The sequence below is a fragment of the Gekko japonicus genome, unplaced genomic scaffold (genome assembly GCF_001447785.1).
Source record: "Gekko japonicus isolate JY-2015 unplaced genomic scaffold, Gekko_japonicus_V1.1 scaffold83, whole genome shotgun sequence".
Taxonomy (NCBI): Eukaryota; Metazoa; Chordata; class Lepidosauria; order Squamata; family Gekkonidae; genus Gekko; species Gekko japonicus.
The window spans coordinates 854,472-879,181 of NW_015168655.1; the positions used below are offsets into that span (position 1 = coordinate 854,472).

Genomic DNA, 24,710 nt, shown 5'->3' on the forward strand with positions numbered 1-24,710 from the left:
CAGTGCTGCCTCTACTGATCTGTAATGTTCCAGAGGTGTTGTAATGTAATAGTTTCTCAAACAAGTGTATGCCTGTCTGTTGGTCCACTTAGGAGTCTTGATCCTGGTTGTGTCGTGGTTTGGTGTAGTGGTTAGGAGCGTGGACTCTAATCTGGGAGAACCGGGTTTGGTTCCCCACTCCTCCACTTGCACCTGCTGATGTGACCTTGGGTCAGTCACAAGCTCTGGCACAGCCGTTCTTGAAAAAGAGCAGTTTCTGTCAGAATTCTCTCAGCCCCACCTACCTCACAGGGTGTCTGTTGTGGGAAGGGGAAGGGAAAGGAGTTTGTAAGCCGCTCTGAGACTCCCTTGGGTAGTGAAGGGCGGGGTATAAATCCAATCTCTTCTTCTTCTTGTGTGGTGGGCTAGTTGTGGCAAATGGTAGGGAAGCTCAGTATTTCTGTATACAGTTGTAGGGGCTTTATTGCAATGTGGTATGGCCTGATATTTTGTTCTTATTCCAGTGTGGGGTGTGTGGGGGGCTTTCTAAGTTTCTAAGCAGTGTGCTAAGAAGGCAACTGTTCCTGGGGTTAGCCCAGCCCAGGGACATTGCTAGGGCGGTTCCCAGGCCTCCCTAAATTTCTGGGGAGCCCATCCCTAAATCCCACATGGGTCCACCTCCATAGATAATGACCATGCCTGTGATGTCACTAGCTCCTCCCTATGATGTCATTGGGTCCCAGTTCTTTTAATGACTTAGCAATGCCTCTGGCCCAGCCCCAGCCCCCCCCGGGAAATTGGAAAGTCTACGCCCTTGGATCAGACTTGGTACAAGGCAGCTTCATGCTTGAATGTGATGATCTAGTGTTATTTTCTTTTGGCCTGCTTGCACTATTTTTTAATCGCAATCCGATTTACCAGTTCCTCCCACATTTTCATATAGATTTTTAAAAATTCAAATGGCTTGCACTGGGAGAGCAGAGAATCCTCATGCTGGGAATGTCATTTAGAACTCTTAATGAGTCACAACTGAATAAACAACTGTACACTGCAGTCTGCACTTAGAAAACACTCTAAAATGAAGGCGGTTTGGGTTTTTACCAGTCTGATGATGAAAGAATGCCGATATCTTCAATTCTAACTAGACAGATAAAAATGCTTGGCAAATGAAGCTGAAATATCTGAAGCAAAATGTATATTAAATTCTGGGGTTGACTTGTAATCATTATTGCAGTTAGTGGAGTGACAAGACCCCTTTTCAGATTTTCTTTGTGGAAGAAATGAATGAATGCACGTGGAGGGGAAGTGGACTTGTGGTGACAAGCTAGGGTTGCCAGCTCTGAATCAGGAAATACCTGGAGAATTTGGGGAGTAGAGCCTCTGAAGGGTGGGGTTTGGGGAGGGGAGGGACCTCAGGAGGGTATCCTATTGAGGCCACCCACTAAAGCAGCCATTTTCTCCAGGGGAACTGATCTTGGTCATCTGGAGATCAATTGCAATAGCGGGATATCTCTGGGTGTCACCTGGAGGCTGGCAACTCCATGTGCCACTTCCCAAACTATGCATGGCCATTGGAAAGCATGTAGAGTGCCATGGGCATATGGCTCTTGACACATTATCAACGACTCAGTAAAAGCAGACTTCCTTTTGGTTTCTTACAGTTTGGAGAATTGTACATCCATACTTGTGTAGGCTTTGCACCTACATCACAGTCAACATGGATAGTTTTGGGTTGGAAGTTGCCAATGCAATTCTACCATACATGTTCCGCTCTCAAAGACAGCATGAAAGGGGTTTCCCATGGGTTCAACCAATTTCAGTAAACCATACCTTTTTGTATGGGGAGGGGCTATAGCTCATTAGTAGGGCTTCTGCTTGGCATGCAGAAGGTCCCAGGTTCAATCCCTGGCATTTCCAGTAAATACTGGGGTGTAGGTGATATGAAAGACCTCAGCCTGAGACTTTGGGGAGCTGCTGCCAGTCTGAGCCAGTTTGGTATAGTGGTTAAGTGCGCGGACTCTAATCTGGGAGAACCGGGTTTGATTTCCCCACTCCTCCACTGGCACCTGGCTGGATGGCCTTGGGCAAGCCGTAGCTCTGGCACAGATGTTCTTGAAAAAGAGCAGTTTCTGTCAAGAGCTCTCTCAGCTGCACCTACCTCACAGGGTGTCTGTTGTGGGGAGGGGAAGGGAAAGGAGTTTATAAGCCACTCTGAGACACCTTTGGGTAGTGAAGGGCGGGGTATAAATCCAATCTCCTCTTCTTCTTCTTCTGAGTAGACAATACTGATGGTCTGATTCAGCACAAGGCAGCTTCATGTGTGTTCATGTGGGTATATGTATTCTGGTTGCAGACCATTGTAAATTCTTTAAAATAGTTATCATATATTGTATGAGCATAGCTGTGTCAAGTGACATGCAATGCCATCCTAAACAGATTTGCCCCCTTCTCTCCATTGAAGTCAGATGGGTGTAATTCTGTTTAGGATTTCCTGATGGAGTAATTTGCTTAAGCTGTATTCTGGAAGTTCCAACATCACTGATGCATACCGACATTTATGTATAGATGCAAACCCCCCCCCCCCAAGAATGTACATTATCCTCATCCTGGTGCATGCACAGCTACAAGAATGTTTGATTTTACTTGATGTCATGCAGCTACAGCTCCTCTGTTTTGTCCAGAAAGAAAGTCACTGTATTATGAGTCTCTGTAACATCTGGAAACTCAAATATATATGCTATGTCAGGCAATGGGTTTTATCTTCAGAGTCTCAAAAGCTGACCAGATCTCTGTGAGACCTGTGAGTGCAACTGCAAAGCCTCATGTTCAGATCAAGACTGGTGTAGTAAGCTTCTGTCAGTACTATAACAATTTTTTTTTGCCTTTGCTCTATAAGTAGTTAGCAAAACACCTCTGAACATTCTTGACAGTAAAAAAAAAAAGTTTTAATGGAATCTCAGTGGTTGTTTAAAACCCCAAGTTCTTAGTTATTAGGGCTATGAAGTTAGGCTTCAAAATATTTAGGTGGAATCTCAGAATATGGTGGCTGGATAGTAAGAATTTTTGGAGTCTGGGGGATGTTTAATTTGCATGCTTTATGCATGTTTTGGCTACCATTGAAGTTGAATTAAAGTCATGTTTAGCCAGACTTTTAATGAATTTTAAAATGCAAAATATGCACAGCTTGCTTTTAAAGGAGATATGAGCCAGAACCTTGCATGCACCTATCCGCTAACAATTAAAGTAATATAGGATTGCAAGGACTCCAGCTAGCAAATTCATTGTGCATTTTAAAAGAACAGAGTGCATTTAATTTGTGTACTTTCTTTTAAAACACCTACCTGTTTCTTTTGTGTGTACTGCAGATTTGGGAAGCGTTATGGTCTAGAACTCCCAATGTTAGCCATGGAAGTAGCACTTTCCCCCATCAGGTCTCAGGAACTGGATTCTATAGCTATGGATGCTTCCCCTGTGGTCATCAACATGACTCCCACCACTGAGCAGGATGGCAGAAAAGAGGCAATGAAAGACCTGGACTCTGGAGAGCAGTATGAGAAGCCTCCCCCTCTCCATACGGGAGCTGACTGGAAGATCGTTCTCCACTTGCCTGAAATTGAGACATGGCTCCGGATGACATCAGAAAGGGTCAGGGATCTGACGTACTCGGTGCAGCAGGACTCTGACAGCAAGCACGTGGATGTGCATTTGGTGCAGCTCAAAGTAAGCTTCAATACTTGCTATGTTAATTCTTTATATAATACTGATTGTAATGACAAAGGAAGGAGGAATACGGCAGATTATTTCAGTATACTCATGGCTATCCTGGTTAAAAAAACTACTATGATCTCTACTATGGAGATCAGTTGCAACTCTGGGAGATCTCCAGTTCTCATCTGAAACTACAGCAGATGTAATGTCATGGTGTAGGGATGCCAGCCTCCAGGTGGGTCCTGGGGATTACCCAGAATTACAGCTCATCTCTAGAAGACAGAGATAAGTTCCCCTGGATAAAATGGTTTCTCTGGTGGGTGGACTCTGTGGCATTGTACCCCACCGAGGCCCCTTTTCTCTCCAGGCTCCATCCTCACATCTCTAGGAGTTTCCCAACCTGGATCTGGCAACCCTGCCGGTGGCCTGGGGGGACCTGGCACTGGAAATGACATCACGGCAACCTTGAAAATTGGCAACCCTGTATTGGGTGCATTTTGGTCCTCACCAGGAAGTAGAGAAGCTACTGTCCCCTGGTAAGTGAGAAGCTACTGTCCTTCAATAAGTGTAGTTTTCAGTGGGATCCAAGCCATTTTTCTTCAGATTTGTTACTTGTATGTTTGGCCTGTCATCTCTAAGAAAAACATGTAATGGACAGCCGATTTAGGCCTGATGTAACTCTTGGTATGTCAAACCTTTGGTTTGTTAAATAAAAAGCCCTGTACCCCCTGTATAATATAATCAATCTGTTTTCTGAGTTTCCTCTATACGGTCAACACATAGATTGCTTTTGGATAATTTGAAATACACCATACTGCAGATTTTCTTTCAGGAATGCTGTAGAGTGTAGAGTCATAGCAGTTGCTGTTTTTCCATAACCCAAAGGTTAATAGAGTGATTTCTCAAGAAAGCAAGCCTGTGACCCAGAAAATGGTCTTGGAGGTACACGTCGAAGTTCCATTTCTGGATTTAAGCCGGTTAGGCCTTGCCAATCTCTGGATCACAGGCATACCATTTTTGTTGCTCTGAGTTCCATGGAGGAGGACTGGGTTGTAAGTGTAACAAAAACTGGGGGGGGGGGGAACTCAACCCAGGGTATGACTACAAACCAAAAAGGGCTAAGCTAAACCATATATATATATAAGTAAAAATATGTATTAAGGTGTACACATGTTAAAACTTTCCTGATTAAAAATTACTTTGTCTAAAATCAGACTGTAAAAGCTTATCCACTATACATACATATGATGGGTAAATACTTTACTGAAGACCAAACGCGTCTCAGCCCCTAAGGGCCTTCCTCAGTGGTCACTATTATCTATATATTCTAGACACACATTCAAAGACCTGTTACAGAGTTTTAGTACACATATAATTAAACCGGATGTTGTTTCCTTGTATACTTATAATTGGACTCCTGGTATTAGTGATGGGCCATAGGTATAGCCATATCACCTCCACAACTTATTCTGGTAACAGCGATTTTGTAGGTCTGGTCGTGTGTCCCTCCATCAAGGTGAAAAGTGTAACAATTAAATCAAATAATAGCTTTTTAAAAAATGCTGCATATTTCCTGCTCTCAGAGTGCAGACTATCAAGTGAATTATTTGTTTATCACATACAGAAATTGCTTTCCCAAAGGGACAAGGAAATTCACAGGCCAAAAGCATGAAGTATGCTAGGATTTCCAGGTCCCCCTAGCTTGCAGGGGATCCCCAGGTTTCTGGTGCTCCTCCCTGGCACCAGGCAGCTGGCTGGCAGGGGGAAATTACCGCCCCAAACGCATCGTGCCCACCTCACCCGGAAGTGATGTGGGCATGTCGGTGATGTCAAGGGGACAATATTCTGGTTTTTGGGCAAAACTCCATGGTAGAATTAGCTTCAAACCATAGAATTTTGCCCAAAAACCAGCGTGTCCCCCCCCCAATGTCACTGACATGCCTACGTCACGTCTGGGTGATGTAGGCACGGCTTGCTTCTTCCCTCCTCTCTCTCAGAGTTTCCTGGTAAGTCTTCCGCCAGCCTGTCCTTTGGACCTGGCAACCCTCAAGTGTGCAGGTGAACAAACAGAAGTTATAAGAATTGTAACCCATCTATATAATTCTCTTAGCTTTCAGTTAATATGTATGTAAAAAAGACCTTTGAAACAGTGACTACATTGAGATAGGAGTTATGAACATAAGAGATGCCCAGCCACATAGTGGCCAGCCATTTGTCCCAGAGGAACAACAAATAGGGCTTAGAGGCCAAGGCCTTCCCCTAAAACTACTGGTATGTAGAGTTTTACTGTCCCTGCACATATTACTCATCATATGTGCAGTGCTGGATTTACGCATAAGCTAAATAAGCTACAGCTTAGGGCCTCGCAATCTGCTGGGGCCTCAAATAAAAACTCAAAAAAATATAAAAAATGATTTTAAAAATCTCATAGAAAAATCACTCAAATGAAGTCAGACATATCACAACGATAAATTCTAAATAATTTTAAATATACAAAATATAGGTAAAGGTAAAGGTTTCCCTTGCTCAAAAACCAGTTCCAGAGAAGGCCCTGCAGGAGTATCACTCACTGGGTTGAATGGGGCTTCTTCATCTGCCTCTGCAGGAGGGGGGGGGGGGAGAGAACAGCCCGTCAGTGTATTTTCTGTTGCTCTCTCACTCCCCCACCCCAAAAAGGGTCTGGCTCTTGTAATATTGTGGTATGTTCATAACACATTTTGTACCAGCTACTGTTTTCAGATCATCTTCAATGGCAGCACTATCTAGCCTCAAGGTTACTGAAGCATGAATCTGCGTGGGCAGATAAGACATCTGCAAACAGGGAGCCAGCTTCTTAACAAAATGGAGCTGGAAAACCGTGCTGATCCTGTCATGGACTTCTGTTTCTCCAACAGGAGACCAGGTTTTAGCAAGATCTTATACATATATATATTTTCATATATATAATTAAATAGAAAATGTTCTGGTCCAATATTTCAGGAGTTCCAGAAATTATATTCACAATTTGTGCATTTTTCATGCATAAAAGAAGCAGAAGAAAAGGGGAAGGGAAGATTTGAGTAAAAACATTTTAAAAATACACACAGCATACTATGAAAAAGAAGATAAAATATTTACAAACCCAGTGTAAGTAGTATAACCATTACTGTGGAGAAACTGTAACCAGAACATAAGAGATGCCAATGTTGGATCAGGCCAAAGGCCCATCCAGTCCAACACTCTGTATCACACAGTGGCCAGAAATACCAGGTGCCATCAGGAGGTCCACCAGTGGGGCCAGGACATTAGAAGCCCTCCCACTGTTGTACTTCCTTTTATCCGTTCTAACCCGACCGCTCAGCAATTTCATGGAGTGCCCACGAGTTCTTGTATTGTGAGAAAGGAAGAAAAGTACCTCTTTCTCTACCTGCTCTTTCCCATGCATAATCTTATAAATCTCAATCATGTCACCCCTCAGTTGTCGTTTCTCCAAGCTAAAGAGCCCTAAGCGCCTTAACCTTTCCTCATAGGGAAAGTGTTCCAACCCCTTTATCATTCGAGTTGCCCTTTTCTGCACTTTTTCCAAAGCTATAATATCCTTTTTAAGGTATGGTGACCAGAACTGCACACAGTATTTCAAATGAGGTCGCACCATTGATTTATAGGGGCATTATGATATTGACTGATCTGTTTTCAATACCCTTCCTAATAATCCCCAGCATAGCATTGGCCTTCTTTATTGCAGTCACACACTGTCTCGACATTTTCAGTGAGTTATCTACTACAACTCCAAGATCTCTCTCTTGATCAGTCTCTGCCAGTTCAGACCACATAAATGTGTATTTATACTTAGGATTTTTGGCTCCAATGTGCATCACCTTGCACTTGGCCACATTGAACCCTATTTGCCATGTTGATGCCTACTCGCCCATCCTTGACAGATCCCTTTGGAGTGCCTCACAATCCTCACTGGTTTTCACCACCCTGAACAACTTCGTATCATCCGCAAATCTAGCCACTTCACTGCTTACTCCCAACTCCAGCACAGTTTTGCAGCACAGTTCCTCTTTTTGAAGGAGTAGCTTGAAGTTGCCTGGAGTCCAATTACCTAAACAGTTTCTGATTATGTAACAATGTATCTTTCACCTGGAATATGTTGGAAATATAGCTGCATTTCAACCAAAGAATATAATCTGTGTGTCCATTGAGTAAACTAATTGATTTTTTGGAGTGACTTGCATTTATTTAAGATGACAATTCCTGTACACTTGACTGTATTTACTCAAAAGAAAGATCATCCTGAAAAATCCTAATGTATTACATATCAACAGAGTAACATACAGGTAGATCTCCACTCCTCCATTTTATCTTTACAACAACAATGCTGCGTGGTGGGTTAGGCTGACTGACAGTGACATGCCCAGAGTGACCCGAGTGCCGCATGACAGAATGAGCTCCCAGCTCTGGCCCCAGCTCCTGCCAACCTAGCAGTTCGAAAGCAAGAAATTGCAAGTAGATAAATAGGTACCACTTTGGTGGGAAGGTAACAGTGTTTCATGTGCCTCGGCATGTAGTCATGCTGGCCACATGACCACGGAAACGTCTTCGGATACTGTTGGCTCTTCGGCTTGGAAACGGAGATGAGCACCGCACCCTAGAGTCAGACTTGACTGACTTTCGAGCAAGGGAAACCTTTACCTACTGGACCCTCAGCCAGTACACCACACTCTACTAACCACTATCTCACACTGGCTTTCAGTGCTTTTGTGGCTGGCATTTTCCTATGCAGTGCTCAGAAGCAAAACACTAAAACAGTCATTACATTTCTATCCAATAAATGAACTGTTTTATATATCCTGAGAATCCCACCATGAATTTTAAACAAATAAAAGAAGACAAACATACCTACAGGGAATTTTGACAATAATTTCACCAATTTTTTTTTTTAAAAGAACAAAAAAAACCCAGTGAATTCAATTTTTAGAGCTTTTTCTTTAGTGCTCCGTTGCGTGCCATGTTGCATTCTAATCATTCTGTTGTATATTAACAGTGATATATAATTACCATCTTTAAGAGGAACAATTGCTGCTGGCAGGGTTACTAATGAGCGATTTTTACTGTAAGTAATAGCAGAGTTCCATCCTAATAGAGTTACACTCTTTATATTTATTTTATTTATTATCAAATTTATACCCCGCCCTCCCCACAGAGCAGGCTCAGGGCAGCTTCCATACATATATAAATACAAATTAAAATCATACAGTTATTTAAAAACACAACAAGTAAAACCAATACATACACAAAGTGCTGGGGGCAATTAAACTAACTTAGATGGCACATTTTCAAAGTATATTTCCACTGCCCAAAAAAATAAAGATGTTCTTCTGCTCTTAGTTTCTTGTAGTATCAGCTCAATGTTAAAACCATGGGCCAGGACTCCACAGCAGCAGCGGCCTCTTATTAAATGCCTGGTGGAAGAGCTCTGTCTTACAGGCCCTGCGGAACTGTGAAAGGTCCCGCAGGGCCCTGATCTCCTCCGGGAGCTTGTTCCACCAGTAGGGGCCACCACCAAAAAGGCACCGGCCCTGGTAATAGCTAACCTGGCCTCCCTCGGGCCAGGGAGGGTCAACTGATTTTGAGGCTTATTGCAGTCAATGGGTTTTGAAGGGTATAACTCTGATTAGCAGGGGTCATTTGGGGGGGGGACACGGGGGGACGCCATCCCCCCGGGTGAGGTGCGGGAGGGCGGGGCCTGGAGCTCCCTGCTGGTGCCCGCTGGAGGTCGCCGCCAGCTGTGGGGAGGACACACATCCGGTGATGTCAGGGGGTGTGGCATATGCTAATGAGTTATGCTAATGAGTCCCCCTAGCTCTTTTTCTACGAAATGACCCCTGCTAATTAGGATAGTATTGCTAGATCATGCAAAGCAGTGAGGAAACTCTGAAAATATAGAAGTTGCTCATGACTAGAACTATTGTGTTCATTTTAAATTATACCAGTATCTTTTTCTCTTCAAACTCTGGCTAAAATTAAAGAGATCACTAAAGATACATTCTAATAACAACATTAATAAAGGGCCATACTGAAGCTCTTGCACAAACTGCCCTCTAACATAATTTTCTATAGACTATAATTCTACATAATGTTGATGGACTTTAATTAAAAATAGGTTGATGCTATGAATTGGGATGGGCACAAATTTTGCCCTGTTCATTGTTCAGGAACTGAAGTTCATGATGGGTCTTCCTGAAGTTCATGACGGGTCTACCCTCACAAACTTCCACGAACTTTTAAAGCAGTTTGTGGTGGTTCATGGCGGTTGGCGGATAGGACTAAGAGTGCCTTTAAACCCCTGCTTTCTATTCCTCAGGAAAGCCACAGAAACAGCTGAGCTCCCTGCCACTCAGCTGTTCTTTGGGGTTTCTTATGCAGTCTCTTTAAAGGGTTTGCACAAGACAGTCCAAATTAGCTGAGCAGCAGGGAGCAGGCTGCTCCCCATTGCTCAACGGTTTCTTGGGCTTTCTGTAAACCCCGTTTAAAGGGACTGCAGTCCCTTTCAATGGGGTTTCTGAGGCCACTAACCTCCCAGTTCAATTTGCTTCATGGTTTTCACATTTTTCTGGTTTGTGTCTATTGCTAGCTGGGAATATGTTCCACAGAAAATTCTCATGAAGCTGTTATTAGAACATTCATGTCTTTTGAAGAACCATAGTAGACCAAGGAGTCATAGTAAAAGAGTACAATCCTATGCAAAATTATGCTAGTCCATATCCCTTGATTTCAACAGATGGGCAGCCCAATCCTGGGGATTGCTTTGGCTTAAGTAATAGTGGCAGCAAGTGATCTGACCCATCTGAACTTCTCACAGGGGGAAAAACAATACATGATCCTCCACAAGCCATGGACCATACAGTGAGCACCATGGGTTCCATGGGATTCCTGGCTACACCTACTAATCAGGCAGCAGTTTGGTGTAGTGGTTAAGTACGCGGACTCTAATCTGGGAGAACCGAGTTTGATTCCCCACTCCTCCACTTGCAGCTGCTGGTTGACCTTGGGCAAACCATAGTTCTCCCCTTAGGTGTAAGCATGAAATGCCCCTTCTGTGGTGCTTAGTACCCTCTCTATGCACTTCCCACCACTAGGGTGAAATGCTATGAACTCTGAGTGTGCAAGTTGGAGACCTCAGAGACAGAGTCCTGTGCTGCCTGCCCTGTTGTCTGAGCTATGGGACATCCTGGCTCAGGTTTCTGTAGTGTGGAGGGGGGAGTTGCCTGCCACGGTGGAGGAGTGTGATCGGATGTGGCCATCAGAGGCATCCTGTGCTATGCTGCGGCTTGTGGGCAGGACTCTGCCTGCGTGTGGGAGAGCATTTTGCCTTTTCCTTTGCATGGGCACCTGTGGGCTACTGTGTGGTTTTGGATGATGTCACTTTACACCACTTCTGGGAGGTGTTCGTAGGCTGGGGGGGACATAGGGAGCAGGCTAACTTCTGTCATGCCTCTGTCCCATCCTTTCCCTGGTTGGCATAGAGGTTTGTGCCAGCCACAATGCTGTGGCAGATATGCTAGTATAGTGCCTGCTCAGTTCCCTGAATAGCCCCCCCCCCCAAATTGTGCTGTTAGAATGAAATTATTCAGCATAGGGTTGCACTGTAATTAACCCCAATGACAATTTAACAGAATTTTTCCAACATGCTAAAAAAAATTCCAAATATGTTATACAATTAATGCATGAAAAACCTTTCCTATTCCACAAAGTAGGTTGAACAAATAGTGGTTTTTAGCTGGTTTTAATTAATATTTTTTTATTTAAAACATTTCTATACTGCCTTTCCACCCAATTCAAGGTCCTCAAGAATGTAAATATTAAAACATTTCAAATATTAGAACTTTAAACAATTCAGACAGCAAAATGCTTTCTCGTGACACCTCATGAAGTGTCATCTGCGTCTTCTATACCTCTCCTGCTTCCTTGGTCCCTCAAATCTCTACTTCTGTGCCTTGGTCTCCATCACTCCAGGTCAGCCGGTCAACAAGGTTGCTGCTTCCTAGGGGAAGAGGACAGAAGAGCAGGTTTAAGGACTAGCAACTGCCACTGATGTCAGTGTGCATTATACAGCGATGCAGGCAATGGCAAACCACCTCTGCATGTATCTTGCCTTGAAAACCCCACAGGGTCCCCACAAGTCAGCAGCAGAGCAGAGTATTTGAGAAGCACCCTGAGGGATGGGGACAGCTCTGGACCTGTTTTGAGCTTCTTATTGAAGACCCAAAGTACTTTAATTTGTGCTCCCCTCCTAGAAACAATACTGAATAGCTTGAAGTCATGATATAAAATTCTGCAATTTAACTAACATTAAAGATCTGCTTTTCTAAGCACTGGCATCAACAGGGCAGAACTCTATGCCAGTGTTTTATAGCAGAGCTGCCTACATAAGTTAGACATTTTCCACTTATAAATAAAGGTCAGACACCCTTGTAATAAATGCATCTTGAGTCTCCATGAGGAAAGGAGACAATGAAATAAAATGAATAAATAAATAATAAGGCAGAAGAACAGGGCTGAATTTTAACAACATAATAGAAACAATATATCAAAAACAAGAAGCAAGGCTGATAATTAATGCGGACTTGACCACAGCTATAGATATCTGTAAGGGTACCCGACAAGGGTGCCCTCTCTCGCCGCTTTTATTCATTTTGACAATGGAAGGCCTATGTGAAAATATCCGCAAAAACAATCAAATACATGGAATCAGAATTAAAAATCAAGAGTATAAAATTCAAGCCTACGCAGATGACATTGCAATCACCGTTCTAGACCCAGTACAATCAGTTCCACCACTGCTAGAAGAGATTCAGGAGTTCGGGCAACTAGCGGGGTTTAAAATAAACAAATTAAAAACAAAAATATTAACAAAAAATTGCAGCCCAACCATGGAACAAAAGCTGCAGGAACTAACGGACTTTACTATAGAAAAGAACATCAAATATTTAGGGATTAATATCACTAACAGGACTAGTTCGCTAGTACAAGGAAATTATGATAATCTTCTGATTCAGATTCAAAAGGACTTATCAAATTGGTCCAACCTACATCTGTCCCTTATGGGCAGAGTGGCAACGATCAAAATGGCCATACTACCCAGAGTACTTTTTCTTTTTCAAAACATCCCGGTACTCAACAATAACATCTTTGTTAAGAAACTAGATAAATTAACCCAAAACTTTATTTGGGAAGGCAAAAAACCTAGAATAAAATCCTATTATCTACAAGAAAAGACAAAAAAAGGGGGCCTGGCGGTACCGATTTGGCGCTTTTACTATCAAGCGGCGGCACTGACATGGCTCCGTGAATGGATGTTGATTAGAAATCAAAGGGTACTATGTTTGGAAGGTCATGATTTAATGGCTGGGTGGCATTACTTTCTAAGTGAGAAAACGATGAAATCTCATTCATATTTCCGGCAACACCGAATAAGGAACAGTCTAATAAAAGTATGGAAAGAAATTGCTACAGCTCATTATGAAAAAATACCAAGATGGGTGGCCCCTTTGGAGGTAATCTCCCTACCAACGCTGATGACAGAAACCCGAGCATTGAGTTATGAGGTCCTTTTAAATAAAGACAATGAATTAAAATCCCAGGAAACTTTACAACTAAATCAGATCAAATTATCTTGGTGGGAAAAAAATCAACTAATATCTAAATATAACAAAGATAGACAACTAGGTATCAACAAAAAGCTTACCGATCTAGATAAAATATTATTAGGCCCAGATACAAAAATGATAGGCAAAATATACTCTTTTCTACTAGATAACAGACCTCAAGATAAGGACAAGAAAACACCGCTAATAAAATGGAATGCCAACATCGGGAAGACAATTGACCAAAAAAAATGGGAAGGGATATGGAAAAACATGGGGCAGTTAAAGGCAGCTGCGTTAAAAGAGAATGTAATCAAAACTTGCTACCGGTGGTATTTAGCACCGGCTAGGTTGGCCAAATTCTATCCTGGACATAACAATTTATGCTGGAAATGTAAAACTCAAATCGGCTCGTTCTACCATGTTTGGTGGACGTGTGACACAGTAAAAGTCTACTGGAAAATGATACACCAGGCGATCACCCAGGCAACAAAAAAACAACTACCACTGGAGCCCGAAATCTTTCTATTAAATATTCTACCTGACAATTGGGCAAAAAAAGATACGCATGTCATGATTAATCTCCTGACGGCAGCCAGGATTCTATTAGCAAGTTATTGGGAAAAAAATGAAATTCCAGATAGGCTGGACTTTATAAATAAAATAACTGAAATAATAGAAATGGATAACTTAACACAGAAACTCCAAGGGAGAACAAATTCAGTATTCATATCCATGTGGTCCAATGTGCAGGACTGGATTGAAAGAAATGTATGAGATTATCTTTGGAATTCTATCTGCTCTTAATTGGTTTGAAGTGGCTATTTAAACTCTGTAATATCGAATTTATTGACAGCTCAGGATCGATTTTAGGATTAGGGATAGGGAGGGGGGAGGAGGACGGGATTAGGGTGCAACCTGGTGGTGGTATTTTACATGTGATATTTCTAATAAAAACTCATTAAAAAAAAAAAAATTTACATCGTTGTCACGAGAACAGGCCACCCAGATCCTTCTGATCTCAAAACCAGACAATCAGCAGTCACAGCTGTGCCTCCTCTCCAGTCACCAGTTATATTGATGGGGCTGCACCAGGAGAGGAGAAGTTGAACTCTTAACAATATGGAAAGGGCTATTCCCACAGAAAATATTTCCAGACAGCACTTCTTTGAGGTGTCGTGTAGCAAGCTGAATGACGAAGCAAATACAGTCAGAGAAAGCAGTGTTGTTACATCAGGCTGACTCACTATTTGCTCTTTGGAACTAATGGTAAAACAGCAGCTGTGTCTGGCTTTAGGAGAAATGTTAGATCTCAAATATTTATGTTTCCCAACACAGCCACGTATTTGGAGACTGACTCAGTACTAGGGCCCTCGATGAGCTTGCATCAAGAACTGGCCGAGTAATTTGCATATAGCTTTGCTTGAAAGTGCCTGAACAGTGTCTGTAACTGTGAGAAGGGACTTGTGCTAGCATGAAACATGAGAAACTCTTTTTTAAGGCAATGTCTATAAGTAGAGGCAAAAATCAGCCAAAAAAATTGGTGGGAATTTCTGAATTTTCTTTGTTGTCTGGTGAAGTGATTGCCTGAGCATACTTCTAGGCAGGTTTAAAACATAAATGTGATTATTTAAATAGTTTATGGGTCACGGATCAGTTTAGGGAATAGCTTAGAGATGAACAGACCACAGGCCTGGCCTAGTCCCTCCACTTCCCTCGAATCCAATGCCATGGTTGCCTGGTTGTGTTACCCACCCCTCCCCGGGTGCATATGGTTGCAAAATCAAATTAATAAGGATGTTCTTGGTAGTATTATTAGGGAACTACATTTTTAAAGACTCTGTGAAGCCTTCCAGACAAAGCAGGCATGTTTATTTTTTAACATGGATAATTATATTTGACGGCTTTCTCCAATTTCCAGTCCTCCTATGCGGTTTATCCGTGTAACCAACACTTTACTCCTTCTTTAATTAAGGGCTTCTCATTTATCCTAGGATTAGTAATGTTGTTCCGGTTAACATGTGTGGGTGTTAAAAGTCACAGTACACATACATACCCAAATAAGCATAGTGTAGTATTTTCCATCCCACAACTTAATCTATACACTTCAATGGTTTGCAAATCTTACATGGTAGTTGTACCGTTCAGATTAAAGCAGGGTTAAATAAGGAAAGTATCTGTGGGCAGATAATCCTTTTTGAAGATACAAATAGTTGGATCCGAGAGATTACCATGTACTGATATTTACCAGTCAGAGAAACTAACTACCTACATTCTGCCAACTAATTTTTACCCTCATTGAGATTCTTTTTCGTTCCTCCATACATCTAAGAATGTATGTGGAATACATATTGCTAAAATTTCAGTGTGCCTTTTTAGTTACTTTTATGCTCTCACATTCCTTGTACTGTTCTTTAAGCAAAAGTTTCTCAAAATATTCTCCTTTGTTTTTTAATAAATGAAAGTGCATTGAATTTACACCTTCCTGTTTTCATGCTCTCCTATTTCTAATAGGAAGGGAGGACAGTTAGGGTTAGATCCAAGCTCCTCCCTTCTACATTCCCACATGCCACACTTTTCCTGAGGTTCTCCCAACCCTCGGAAGTGTCTTTTCAGGGGAGACAGAAAGGTGCATTGCAAAGGGGGGGAGGAAGGAAAACGTTTTCTGTGAACAACCCTCCCCCCTTGATTTTACCAATCAAACCCTTCTTTTTTGTCCCCACCCCCCAAACAGGCTTTAAAACGTAACCACCATTAGCAACAAGGTTATAGTAGCCAAAGAATAAAAGAGCAGGAGGATAGTGGCAAGGCCTGGGGCAATGTGAACTCTTCAGAGATTCTTAGGGGTAGTCTGGGATTTCAGAAACTTGGCACCAGACCTGCTTATGAATTAATGTGGTTGCTTCTTCATGTCAGGCTAGAATAATCTTTAAAATCCACTGATGTTTGAAGCAGCTTATGGGGAGAGCACATACTTCTGTCCCTGATGGTTTCGTTGCACCTGTGGGATGACTTGATTATATGTCTGAATTGCTGAAATGAGGCATTTTCAATATGTCTTGTACCTGTCTATGTTCATTGATAGATTGTCAGCCAGGTCATACTAGTCCAGAGGATAGGGACTGGGGTTTAAATTCCTGTTTAGCAATCGATGTGCCTGGAGGATGGGACCTCCCAGTTATGTATTAAGATGGCCACGGCTAAGCAAGCCTGGACATGCGGTCTGACAGACCTACAAACCTTCGGTCTGAGAACAATAACCACCTCGGATCCTAGCGCGGACCAATAGGTTCGCCCGGATCTTGAAAGAGACCTATAGAAACTTAGGCCATGTAAATACAGCCTATCACAGGAATGGGGTGTGTGTTGGGTGTGAGTGTGGACACGCATAAAAGCCAGCCTCGGACTGGCTAGTTTATCTTCCGTTGTGATGTAACCTAACAAACTTGAGCTGATTTCACTATGCTGTGCCTGGAACTCCACTACTTTTCACTCCCTTGGCTCTGACCTTTCCCCCTCACCGCAACTCACTCTCTGAGGGAGCCACAGCCCACAGCAGTCCCTTCTCAGGTGTCTCCCCATGCTGCCTGGCTCCATGTTCCGATGTGGCCAACTGCAGACACCGCCATTCAGCTGTTGGGTGGGGCCAGACCCCTCCTGTCTTTCAACTTCTGGCCCCTGCTGTGAATAGGCCAGGAGGTCACCAGGTAGCAGGAGACAGCCCTGAAGAAGAGGACCATAAGAAGGGCGCAGGCTCATGAGGCTGCAATAAGGGAAAACGGGGGGTGGGGTGGGTGGAACCAAGAGGGAGTGGCCTAAGGTATTTAAGGCTTTGCCACCCAGGACCAAGGAAGATGTGGTCAGGACTGCTTTTCTTCGGGAAGCCAAGGCATAGAGAGAGGGTCAGGAGCAGCCCAACAGGGGAAGGGGGATTCTGGTGATTTGCCCCCCCCCTCATATCTGAAGCCAGAGTGGGGACTAATAGCCTTGCAGGTGTCAGGTGCCCCCCCTCCCATGACACTGGTTCCATTGCCAAAGTGGCCATTACGGCGATGGTCATCCGGTAAAGACACCCACACCTACGTGATTCAATATGTGACCTTGGAAAAATGGCTGTTGCTGAGAATGGTAAAAATGGCCTCTTTCATGAGGTTCCTGGGATGACCGTCCAGAGACAAAAAAGCTGTAATTTGAATATGCCATATAAGTCCATGATTTTTCTTTCACCTCCTTTTTTGCTCCTTGATTTAATTGTCTCTAAAGATTTTTTTTCTTTCAGTTGTATTCTCCTACTTTCCTTTGTACATTTTCATTCTTTAACTTTCCAAAGGGCTATTGCACAAACAACGGGTCATGTTGGACTGTGACAGGGCTGCAATTCTCCAGGTAGGGCCTGGAGCTCTCACAGGATTACAACTGATCTCCAGACTGCAGAAATCAGTTCCCCTGGAGGAAATGGCCATTTTTGAGGGTAGACTCTACGGAATCACATCCCCACTGAGCTCTCTGCCCTCCCCAAACGCTCCTTTTTGTGGCATGTATGTATGTATGTATGTAATGGAACAGTTTGCTCCCCCCCCCATATCTGTGTGATTTAGTTTGGTCCCATTGGGTGTAGTTCTAGTTTCCAGTTTTGCATGTTAGCTGAAGTTGATGGTCGTTGCAGTTGTCTCCTTGCAAAAAAATGGCTGATGTTTTGAGCCAGCTTTCTCTGCTGAATGGACCTGAGAACAGGTGTCTGAGTGAGTAGTCTAACCTGGGAACCAAAGCCAAAGGGCAACATTATGCCTTCCCAAGGCTCCACCCCCAGGAATTTCTCCAGGAATTTCCCCAAGCCAGAGTTGGCAACCCTATGAAGGAAATACCTGATGCCCCAAGTGATCAACGAATGGATTGTGGCATGGGAACAGCCTCTGCAGAAAGCTATTTAAAGCAAGGATTTCATGCAGGGAGGCCTCAACGCTTTGCACTTCCTTACTTCAGTGTTCACCTGCCCACCCATCTCATTCATGTTTGACCTTGACTCTGGTGCATTGCTCAGGACTTTTTCTCCACCTCTGCTGACTGGGCCACTTTGAAAGCAAATCCTTCCTGTTGTTGGGTGTGTGCCCACATGCTGAAAAAAGAACACCAGAAAGGTAGAATATAGTGAAGAAATGCTGCAGTAAGAATGGATAAGCTGAGAAATGGCCAGATGCAAGAGAGTGTGGAGTAAGAGGGTGTATCGTGCTCTTTTCTGCCTCCTTCACTGCTTGTGAGCTTGCCAGAATGCAGCAAAATAACTGCATGCGGGTCCGAACGCAAGGACTTTTTGCCCTGTTGTTTTGGTGGTTAAATAAAAAATTAATGCAGTAGCTTCATTAGATATAGATGCAGAAATGCAGGCAATAATTTTGAACTTGCTTTTTGTGGGAAAGTACATGTTTTATTAGCAAAATTGCAAACAATGTTAGAGACTAATTGTTAATGAACCAGCAGACTCCTACTTCTATCTCCAATCCTTTTCTTGAGAAAAAGAATGTATATGTCTTTCATTTCTATGTTTGTTTGTTTTTTTAGTGTATGTCTCTCTTGAAAAAAAAGGCTTAAGGTGGCTTTACTGGTCAAGTGTGTGTGCATGTCTGTGTACAGCATTAAAGTTTACTGGGCATGAATAGGAGGGGGTGGGAAGACAATACATATTTCTACATGTCCCCCAAACCCTTAACAATGAATTAGCTCACCCGATTTTGAATAATAGGCTGCCAGTAACTGTTGAAAGGCCTATTTCCCCCCATACCCTTTGCAGCTATTGCGTATATCCCAAATAGTGTGAATTATTATTTGGGCTATTGGATAACAAACATCACACTTTGGGTGGTTTCCCCCTGGGGCGTTCCTATCCAGAACTGTGAATGGGTCACATAAAATACTGTTCCAAGCCATGCTCCTGCATAAGGCCAAGGGTAGCCAGTCAACCTCCAGGTGTGGCCTGGAGATCTCCCAGAACTGATCTCCAGGCTACAGAGATCACTTCACCTGGAGAAAATGGTTGCTTTAGAGGGTGGACTCCAGGGCTTTTTTTGTAGAAAAAGCCCAGTAGGAACTCATTAGCATAATAGGCCACACCCCTGACAGCTCTGTGCATTAGCATATTAGGCCACACCCCATGCCTTCCCTTGGCTTGCCCGGGCACCCTGCGGCTGCGGGGAGCTCGGGCAAGCTGGCCCTTGGACAAGCCGGGGAAGGCATGGGGAGGCAGAGGTTTTGGATGTAGTGGGCGCGGCCAACTCTGAAGCCAGCCGGAACTCCGTTCCTGTGTGTTCCTGCCCCAAAATAGCCCTGGTGGACTCTATGGCATTATACCCATCTGAGCTCCCTCCCTTTCCCAAACCCTGCCCTCTCCAGGCTTCACTCCCAAATCTCCAGGAATTTCCCAGAGTTGGCAAACTTATGCCAAACACCCTTTCTTCTATACCATTGATAGGAAATAATGGACTCTAATGGGCAACTGGCTGCAGGAGGAAATACTTTGTCCTCAGACGGTTGGGATGTCAGCATAAGGGGCTGAAACCACCTTTACATGGTCAAGCAAAAGAAGTTGAAGGGGTAGCAGACTTTTTATTTGGCTAGGGAACTGGTCTAAGAATTTGGGGCACAGGACTTACACAGCGTTTGTATTAGCAACATTTTTCTCTGTACTTGCAGCTGCTGAGCCTGAAAATGTGTAGATGAACCAGTTATTTTGGATGACACCATAAAACTCCACTGCTCTGTCCTGCAAACTAGACTGACTTTACAGAAGCTGTCAGTGACTGCCTTCTTTGAAAAAAGCAGAACACAAAATAAGGCTCATATATGGAATTTGCAAATAATATAAGCAGTGTGTTAATTCTGGAAATAAGTTAAACATTTGGCTCCTCTTTCATATGTTAAATTGTTTTGTTCTTGGATATGGAATAAAAGTTGTAGAGCCTCACAATCCTTTCTGCCTGGGATTTTTGTCTAATGACCTGAAGACCACTGTTTCTGCCTTGTTTAACATGTAACATGCAGATTTGCTTAGAAGTAAGTCTCATGGAGTTCACTTAGGTTCACCCTAAGTAATATGTATAGAACTGCAGCCTTAACATACTGTACTTTGTCTTGCAGATAACACAGATTTAAGGGGGGGTTATTGAAAACAGACACTGTTAATGGCTGCTATGTAGAAAACTAAGGTTTGCATTGCAGTTGTATAACAGCCCCATCTAGTGTTTCTAGGAAGAAAAGAAAAAACCCTTTGTGTTAGATTTTCTGGCTGCTTTTTTCTAGCTGACGTTGCTCAAATAGCACCATAAATGCTTCCTCTAGTGCAATATCAGCACATTACCTGTCCGCTGCAGTACAATCACAAATTTCATTTTATTTCTGTTTAGCTTGACTGTTGTTCAGTCGCACAGTCGAGTCCGACTCTTTGCGACCCCATGGACCAGATCACGCCAGGCCTTCCGGTCTTCCGCCGTCCTCTGAAGTTGGCTCAATTTCATGTTCGTTGCATCTATGACACTGTCTAACTATCTCATCCTTTGCCGTCCCCGTCTTCTTTGACCTTCAATCTTTCCCAGCATCAGGGTCTTCTCCATTGAGTGCTCCCTTCTCATTTGGTGGCCAAAGTATTTGGGCTTCAGTTTCATTATCTGGCCTTCCAGGGAACAGTTAGGGTTGATTTCTTTTAGAATTGACTGATTTGATCTCAACTATTCTGCATTCAAAACCAGGCTGATACTGGAGGCTAGCCTGATTTGGGGACTTTCATCCTAAGCACCTTGGGTTCTTGCTTCTGCTGATTAAGGGCAGAAGTCTATGTTGCAAGAGATGTAATCCTGTTCCCAGTTCATAGGTTATACCCAGCCATCCTGCTCAACCTATAGTGGTATGTTCCTCTGCTTGCAGAACAGGAAGGCTCCACATTAGCTGAGTTTCTGGTGGTTTCTTTTAAAGTTTCTGATGGTTACTTTTAAAACTTTTCACAACTTAGGATCCACAAACTTGAAGGACTGTCTTTCCCTCCATTTCCCCACACAGTTACTCTCCTCCCAACAGTGTCTCCCAACAGGCCACCCACTCTACCATGGTTCAATCAGCCACTACCCGTGCCTTCTCAGTTGGTGTCTCACTTCTGTGGAACAGCTTGGAGGGGATTAGGAAAACAGACCCCTTGCTGACCCTCTGGCAAGATAGAACTGTAGCCCTCTTTGCATGTTATAGTGAACATGTGTACATTCTGCATATATATGCATACATCTATTTATAAGAAAGAACCAGAATGTGTTCACTTTGCAAATGAAGGTGGAGGCCAGTACCTGGATAAATATGGGGTTTAAACCACATGTTAATTTGTATGTGTGTTGAAAATAATATGAGATTTACTCGATGTCTGTATTTTAAAAAAATCAAACTCCCATTGTGCATCTTCTAAAAAGCCTTCATGCTGTTTACCACAAATGCAAGGACTCTGTAATATGGAGTGGGGCCCTTTGCCACAAGAACACAGAACCCCCAAGAATAAACTCAGCCTGTCCTATTAAGTAAGTGTGGCTAAGGGCCTCACTGCATGTTACAAAGCCCTTGTGTTTGTTGATGGACAACATGAATGCTTTAGAGCAGATATGCAATGAGAGTTTTGTGCTTCCCAGATGTAAACTAGCCTTTTTCTGTTCATGACTATAATGCATAGAGAACCTCAGCCTCACTCCCACATCATTCTAGCTTCCTCTTACTGCCCTGTGGAGCCACTATTGGCTAAACTGCAGAGTTTGAATTACTTACGTGGCTGCACATAATTTTTGCAACAGAGCCAATAGCAGCTCCACCAGGCAGTTTTATGAAACAAAAACAGTACACAGAGGTGGGGGTTGAAGTTGGATCTTCTTGCACTACACAGTTCCAAGCAGAAAAGGCTCTGAGTGCATCTGAGGGGTGCAAAACTCCCGGAGGCATACTGATTCTGTGATTTGATGATACAGACAAATGTGATGCTAAGTACGCTTGTCTTCTTCCAGCATCTACGAGAAGTTAATAATGGGCTGCAAGGCCCTGAAATACAAGTTGAGCTGTGTATCTTTATCTCGTTTTTTAAAGTTATAATGACTGTCATTACTGGTGTTGTTACCTGCCTTCGTTTGGGAGAAAGGCAGGTCTAGGAATAGTATAAATAAATAATAAAAATAAATTAATGAGCAGAGCCAGTTGCAGTGCTGAGCTCTCACTGTTGTCTAAAGAACAAGCTGTGACCTCCATTCAGTATATTATTTACTGACTTCATTTATACCCTGCCTCTCTCTCCAATGGGGATCCAAAGTGTCTTACAACAATCTCCGTTTTATCCTTGCAACAACCCAGTGAGGTAGGTTAGGCTGAGATTGTGTGACCGGGCCAGGATGACCCCTGGCAGAGTGGGTATTTGAACCTGGGTGGGTCTCCCAGTTCCTAGTCCAGCTCTCTAACCACTACACCGCACTGGCTCCCCTATTATGTCAATCTTCACCCTTAGTTCAGAACCTACTGATTGACCTCAGTCACTTGCTTGTGCCCCTGCTCACAGACTGGGTCCCAATGCATACTGCTGTATAAAATTACCCTTCCTCGGAAGTAGTGGGAGAGATATGAGTGTGCATTGCAGTGATTATTTTGCAGTCAAATAGCTCCTTGCCACAAATAGTCAATGGCAGCTGTGAAAAGACATACTGTGCAGCCAAGCCAAGCAATTCATTGTGTTTTTCTTGATCTTTTTTTTTTACATTAGCTGCAAATGGCTAGGTGCTTTAAATTGTACACAAAATCAAGTAGTTTGTTCTCAGGAGCCCTGTTTCATAGCAACCGAGATGGTCTGAGAAGGACAGCTGAATAATTTGATCTATAAAGCTTAAAGGTCACGAATATGGGTTGTAACAGCTGTTTTTATGCAGAACATTTAGAATGATGTAACCACATTGCCTAGAAATGTCTGGAATGTGCATGTCACATTAAGCCAAATTAGAGGGGGGAAAGGGGGAAAAACCCAGTTTGAGCCATTGTCCCTCATCTTTTCATTCTAAAAAGCCCCAGACTTGAGACCATTTCTTGATTAAATCCTTAAGGTAGAAACTAAACTGTGATCTCTGCCTCACTGTTTAATCTCTCAGAAATATAAGAACTGAAACTTCAAAAAATGAAATTGCTTTGCAATAGCCTTACCCGATTTACTTTGTGCTTTGTTAAAAGGGATGCAGAAAATAATACAGCAGAGGAGTCTGGCTCCACTTAATCAATTACACCTTACAAGTGAAATGTCAGCTCAGATTTTCTAGTGATAACAGATTTGAGGAGTTCAAAAAGCATGCAACAGAACCTGAAAGTTATAGCTGAGATCTGTTCCTTGATCTGTTATTTTTCATGAATGCTTCTTTCTCAACAAAATAATAAGCAGAAATGTAGAAATTCTGGATCGCTCTGCTTAGGATAATATTAGACTTGCTGGCACCAGGTTTCTAGTAGCTGTATGTAAATAGCAGATATTTCCTAGCAATAAAGAAGGTATATTTCCTAGGTAATATACAAACTCTGAAAGAAATGATGTGGTTTATAAAAGAGTTTAAATGGCAGTAATGAAAGCCCAAAGGCACAATTCATTAGCATTTCATTTATCCACAATGTTTCTCAATGTTCATTCAGTTTGGCTGCAAATCCTGGGGATAATTTCAACATTATCTGTAGGAACAACAAATAGTTAATAAAATTATACTTCGCACCAGATGCCAGGAGGGAGTCTCAGTAATATATATATATATATTTAGGAGGAGAGTCATGAAGAAGCCTAATACTAATTGAGTAAATTGATTCTAATAAGTATTATGGTTTATAATGAATTTTAAATGGCCAGATTGGACATACAATATCTTATCTTTGATAGCGGCGCATATTTATTTATTTATTTGGATTTCTATCCCGCCCTCCCCGGAGGCTCATATCAGAGGATTGGGAGCCTCTTTGAATATTAGTCCATCCTGAACCCTCTGTGAAGTCAGGAGCAGTCTTCATGCTTGCGGGCTTCTACCTATTTTATTCCCCTCCCCAGTGTGGTGTAGTGGTTAAGAGTGTCAAACTAGTATCTGGAAAATGCAGGTTTGAATTCTCACTTGTGCCATGGAAGCTCGCATGGTGACCTTGGGCCCAGTCACAAACGGTCGGCTATTGTGAGGGTAAAATGGAGGAGAAGAGAGCGATGTCAGCTGCTTTGGGTCCCCCGTTGGGGAGAAAGGTGGGGTATAAATGAATTAAATAAATAAATAAAATAAGGGAATACTGACCCAGACAGTTTCTCCCTTACTCTGGATATGCCATTTGTGCATTCTCCCTCCCTCCCTCCCTCACAAGATGAAAGGGCAAGAG

The 24,710-nt window shown here is 42.9% G+C and overlaps 1 protein-coding gene across 1 annotated transcript in view; it reads left to right on the top strand.

Annotated features, from left to right (window-relative positions):
* Nucleotides 1–24,710, top strand: part of AKAP6 (A-kinase anchoring protein 6) — a 325,414-nt gene that overhangs the window by 9,072 nt on the left and 291,632 nt on the right. The window contains exon 2 of the mRNA XM_015415204.1: nt 3,345–3,699. Within this exon, the coding sequence (XP_015270690.1) occupies nt 3,345–3,699 (355 nt within the window). The remainder of the gene's footprint in view (nt 1–3,344; nt 3,700–24,710) is intronic.